Raw genomic sequence first — 6,249 nt, forward strand, 5'->3', positions numbered from 1 at the left:
TCAACCTGCTGCTATAAAAAGCTTAAATATATCAAATGACAGTCATATGGAGATCTTTTAGGAAACATTCTAAAGACTGCGTAACATAATGCACAAAGGTTGACGGTATATAAGTGCAAAGTGCACAAAACATTGAGATACTAAAGTGCCAATTAGCCTTCAAACTCGTATACCTTGGTGGTGTCGAGCCAAACAGAATCGAGAGGATTGAAATCGAGAGGAGAAAAAGGGCAATCAAGCACCGACCAAGCTCGGAGCTGAGTCGATGCAAACCCCGGTATGATGATTCCCGAGAGCTTCGAGTAGTACAGATCCGACGTCGCTCCGGCGAATGAGAGGAGGAGGAGGAGGAGGAGGAGGATAGAGCGCGGAGCAGCGTACCGCTGCCCCATAGCTGGGGGCTGGAGAGGTGACGTCAGCAGGGTTCTGAGGAGAGAGAGAACTTTGGTGCGTTTTCTTTCTTTTTTTTTCTTTTGGTCTGAAATGTTGATTGGCAACGAAGAGGAGACTGGGAGTTAAAAAGTGTGTGAAAAAGTATCGCCTAGATTGTCGGGTCCTAAAGTTGCGCGTTTTGCGGATGCACCGTTCGCATTTTCCTACACTCGGGATGCAAAATGTATATAAATTTGGTATAATGGGGATAAAGGTATTAAATATCTATCGGTTTTCCTATAGAGCGGGCACTCTATAAGGCTATGTTTGGTTTGAGAGAAAGTGGGAGAAAGGAAAGTAAAATAAAAGAGAAAGTGAATTTCTGCTGTTTGGTTTAAAAGAAAACAAAAAAGAAAAAGAAAACCATTATCACTGCAGAAAAATAGCTATCTATTTTTTCGTTTTCCCTTTCTCTCCGCTGCCCAGGTGAAAACGAAGGAGAATCGGTCGCTCGAGCTTCCGACTTTCCCCGATCGATCAATCTTCACTCTCTCCAAAACTCCGGTCGATCAATCTCCTCTCTCTCTTCCCTCATTCTCTCTCCAAAACTTCGACCGATCAGTCTCCAAAACCCTAGTTCGACACCGACCGAAGCTTTGACGCCGATCAAATCCTAGTTCGGCGTCGATCAAACGAAGACTGTAGCTCTCCAAAACTTCTCAGTTTTCTACAAAAAATCGAGACAGTAGCTCTCCGATCTGGTTCGATTTTCTCAGATTTGCTGAAGATTAGAGTTCTCTTCTCAGATCTCTATCCTCTGGAAATGAATATAGTAAAGACAAAACTCATCGATTCATCAGTTGAGGTAGAAAAAATTCCCGATTTTTGTAGCATTATACGTTATAGTTGCAACTAGCTTTTGGTCTATAGTTTATTTTTTTTAATTTGTCTTTGAGGTTGGTGTTCATATCTAAGGGAGATTATACTAGTTTTTTTAAATTTGTTGTCGAGGTGAATTGGTTCAAATATCAGATTGGTGTGCGATTGTGTTCGAAGGCTTTTGTTCTGACTAAATTTATCTCTGGGGATAAATTTTTTATGTGACTGGTAAGTGGAATTTCTGTTCCTTTATTTTTATTTGACTGAAATTTATGTGGCTGATATTAATTATCTAGGCGAATGTCAGTAAATAGTATATTGGAAATTGGTGGTCATATTTTTCTATGATGTTAACTCTGCTTACTATATTAGAGCTCACATCTTCGTTTATGTTTTACTTTTTACAGTGTTAGATATAATTTGTAGCAAATTCTAAGTTATAACTATATTGGACCTTTATAGTCTACTTATTTGAAATTTTTTGAATTAATTTCAGGGGATGAAGGATGCGAGATTGATGTTTTGATAGGCTCACTAAAGTCAAAAACCAAGGAATTCGGCATATTTTTCTCTCTATTTGGTTAAGATTTTCTATATATGAAATTGATTGTAATAGATTTTATTGGTTAAGGTTTTTTATATGAAATTGATTGTAATAGACTTTGTGACTAGAAACGGATTATATACTTTATATATATGAAATTGATTGTAATAGACTTTGTGACTAGAAACGGATTATATACTTTATATTAGGAATATCATGACATTTACTTTAGATTTGTTTACTTTATATTAGGAATATCATGACATTTACTTTAGATTTGTTTTGGTTCTTTCATTGACCTTTCTTTCTGTAAATATTATATGTGAGAAATGTTGTTCTTTAATTAGCGGAATTGTGGTTGTGCTTCTGCTTGTTAATATTCACAAACTTGATGTTGATGGCCACTCAAGTTTTTGTGTTAGGAAATTGCCAATTTTTTTAAATACATGTTTATTAATAACTTGCAAGTCCAAGACCATGTAAGATTATATGCAAATTTAGAGTCATCATAAATTTGACTAAATTTTCTTAGTTAAGATTGTGCAAACATGTTCGGTAACTTGTAAATTTTTTGAAAATATGATAGAATCATAATTTAATTTTATTATTTTTTGTAAATTATTTAAAATCTAAATCTAATTCCAAAAAGTATGAATTAAAATTGTTTTGTGATAATTTTCTTCCTCTTTTCTCAGAAATGTAACCAAACAAGAGAAAATGACTTTCTTATGAATTTTCTTCTAACTTTCCTTACAATATTCTTTCTAACCAAACAATAAAAAGAATATCATTTTCTTTTCTTTTTCTTTTCCTTTCTTTTTCCTTTCTCTTTCTTTTTCTTTTCTCCCCCTTTCTCTCAAACCAAACATAGCCTAAGAGAGGAGAGAGATAGAGAGAAATGAATGAAGACCCCTAATTTGCATTGGGATCTCCTCCTCATTCATTTCTCTCTTTCTCCCCTCTCTTATAGAGTGCCCATGAGCACTCTATAGAAAAACCGAATATCTATATTTAGTAAGATATGGTATGATACGGTCACATTTAAGTTTTAAGTTTTATTTATTATGGGCACGAAAATAAGCAAAATGACTGAATTTATTCCCAGATGTTTTGATGCATGAAACGATCGAGAAAATGAATCAACCTTGACATTAGAATAGCATATATGAGATCAATTTTTAGAATCCACATATGTACACTTCATAATTTTGGATATGTAGAGCACATTTATGAAATTTGATCTGAGTAAATTTCGTCAAGTCGGAGGCCACTTCCATCACATTGATGTATGAGTTCCAATCTTGTTCATTTCTTCCATGCCCTTTTTCATTCATATATTACTTCATCAATATTATTATTTAGAGCATCATGTGATCCGAATGATTGGAAGGTTCTAATATGACTCCATAGTCTTGAATTTGACTCCCGGTGTCTTAATTATAAAAAAAAACAATATTTAACCAATGCAAATGGAATTTTTCTTATATAAGAACATATGTACTAGCATTATTACGTTTGCAAATGCACATGTCGTAGATATTAAACTTATGTATTTTAAATTTTATATAAAAAGTGCCATAGATATTAAACTTATTTATCTTAAATTTTATATAAAAAGAGCGAATTATATTTTAAAATACTGTGAAGTTTCATCAATTTGTTAACTTTTATATCATAGTCCAAATAGGTAAGATATAATTTTATAAAAATATAACATTGTGATTTTTTATGGAATATTGTAATCTTTTCAAGCACGAGAATAGCTTTTCCATTTACGAAATGTCAGCCGAAATCATTGTAGAAAATACTTTCTGTTAAAAAAATCTATTATTTAAAATCAAAACTATTCTTTAAAGTAATCACAATCAAATTTTTTAATCATTACATATTGCATTGACACACCTTTAATAATCATTTCATTTCAGAAAAGAAACTTATCATTTTATGTTTTAATCTCTCATAACATATAACTTGATGAATGCTCAAGTTATGTTAGTTCAAATCCTATTTTCATTCATGATTTAGAGTGTACTAGAGATACGAACACAATGAATATTAATCATTGTGAATGAAAGCCTATTCTCATTTATAATTTAAAATCTTCTAGAAATAAAAGAAGAAACAAAAGAAAGGGAAACAAGTCTTTCATGTACAAAACTACCAATATGCCCTTTACTCTTCTACTATGATGGGAAATGTCCTTTAATCTTTTTGGTATCTCCACCAAGATTTAATATAGTAATATATATTTGTATGCATGATTAATAAAAATAAAATATGTTAAGTACCACATTAGATTTGTTTCCTTTTTGTTTAATATTTCGTAACATTATTGCACGTGCGAGACCGACATTTTTTTGATAGAAAAACAAGGGATGTACCATGTTCATTTACTTAAAAAACCAGAAGTATCATTACAAAGAAGGATACGAAACGTATCCATTAATTGGTAGATAGAAAACTTAATTTCTCTTGACTATTGATGTATAACCTTCTTCTCCCAAACATCCATGAAGATGAAGAGAGGGTCTTGTCGTCATTCATCGTTGACATGGATATAAAGGAGAACCAAAGCCGGCCATACATTTGGAGAAAAGAAATTAAAGTTTCTATAGACCAATTGTAATACAAAAAGCACACCACCAAAAAATTTTATATACAAACAAAACATGATGCAAACCAAATTTCTTAACCACTGCAGCGTGCGATTGGCTTCTCCTCTAAGACTTTTGCTAACTGAAGAGCTGCATTCTTTCTTCCTGATCCTGCCCAATCATGTAGAGCAAGTATCGAAGTGTTAATAAACTGAAGAGCTGCATTCTTTCTTCCTGATCCTGCCCAATCATGTAGAGCAAGTATCGAAGTGTTAATATATAATTGATTGAGCAGAGAAAGGTTTGTGATCAAATATAAACTTATTCCTTGAAGTCCATATAAACCAACAAACTGTCGAAAAAACAGTGCGCCATATAATTCCATCCATATTACGCAAGGATGCAACAGATATCAGAAGATCATCTAGAGATGTTGGCCAATAGAAAGGTAAAAAGTAATCTCCAAAATGCTGCCAGACCGCTTTAGTTGTAGTGCATGAAAAGAAGATATGGTTCTTAGTTTCAGAGTGCATACCACATAAAACACAAGTAGGATCACATTGCCATCCTTTTTTCATAAGATTATCTTTGGTGTGTAAACGATTCAGGGATAGAAGCCAAGTGAAAATCTGAATTTTGCTTGGCAAAATGGGATTCCATGCTACTTTGTAGAAAGCATATATGATTCCTCTAGAGCTTAAGAAATCATATAAGGATTTAACATTGAAAGAACCACTTGAAGTGAGAGTCCATCGTGGCATGTCAAACTGGTTTGTAAGACTATGGAGATTAATAAGATTCAAGAGATCTATTTTTTCTTTATGAGATTCAGAGGAGATACTTCGCTTCAACAGTGGATGCCAGTGCCATAAATTATTTTGGTAATGTCCTTGACTACTAATGGAGATATTTTTGGAGAAAGCTAAGTTGAATAAGGATGGATATAGACTTGATAGACTATTAGAACCAATCCATTTGTCCTCCCAAAATCTGATTTTTTCTCCTGAACCAAGAGACCATGATATGAGATTAAGAAAGACTTCCTTATTGGAGATGATATCATTCCAAAAAGGAGAGTTGCAGGCATTACAATTTACTAATTGTAAGAAAGAAGCTTTTCTGATGTAGAGTTGATGAAGGAGAGCTCCAATAAAAGATTCTCTGTCATAGCATTTCCATAACCATTTGGACAGAAGAGATATATTAAAAATTTTGAGATTTTTCACACCCAAACCTCCTTCTGATTTGCTTAAACGTACCTTTTGCCAATTAACCAAACATTTAAGAGGTTTTGATTCACTTTTTCCTGTCTAGAGGAAATTCTTCCTAATTTTATCAAATTAGAACTAAATTATTCTAATTATTATATAAAAAGGATTAACTTTAATACCGTAGATTTTTTATCCTACCTTATTCAAAATTGGCTATGACATATACTTAAACTTTGAGCAATGAGGCAATTTTTTCTACATATGTCATTAAGAGTGCTTTTTTCATATTTCATCTTTAGATTATTTTATTTAATTATATTTGAGCTAAGTAATTAGATATGCACTTTCAATAATATTTATAATGAAATATACTAATATTCTAATTGTTGTTTTTATTGTATTTATTTACATGCAAATGAACTTTATCATTTCATATTTATATCTTTTTATAGTATACAACGTAATAAATATTTAGTTAATAAGCTTTATGATCTAGAAGTGATAAAGAAAGAGAAGAAAAAAGAAAAAATTCGTGCGAAATGACCAAACTATCATCGTGTATTTAGAGAGATAAAGAATCATTTTCTCATGTCCTTCAAACTTTTCCTACCCTCTTTAAAATTTTATTATAGTAGCATAGATATGCATA

At 32.2% G+C, this 6,249-nt stretch overlaps 1 protein-coding gene across 1 annotated transcript in view; it reads right to left on the reverse strand.

Moving 5' to 3' along the window:
• The window catches only part of LOC109848927 (phospholipid--sterol O-acyltransferase), a 40,700-nt gene extending 40,193 nt beyond the window's left edge, over positions 1 to 507 (reverse strand). Inside the window, exon 1 of the mRNA XM_020418655.1 lies at positions 174 to 507. Within this exon, the coding sequence (XP_020274244.1) occupies positions 174 to 392 (219 nt within the window). The 5' untranslated portion in view covers positions 393 to 507. The remainder of the gene's footprint in view (positions 1 to 173) is intronic.

This window comes from Asparagus officinalis, chromosome 7, assembly GCF_001876935.1.
Source record: "Asparagus officinalis chromosome 7, Aspof.V1, whole genome shotgun sequence".
NCBI lineage: Eukaryota > Viridiplantae > Streptophyta > Magnoliopsida > Asparagales > Asparagaceae > Asparagus > Asparagus officinalis.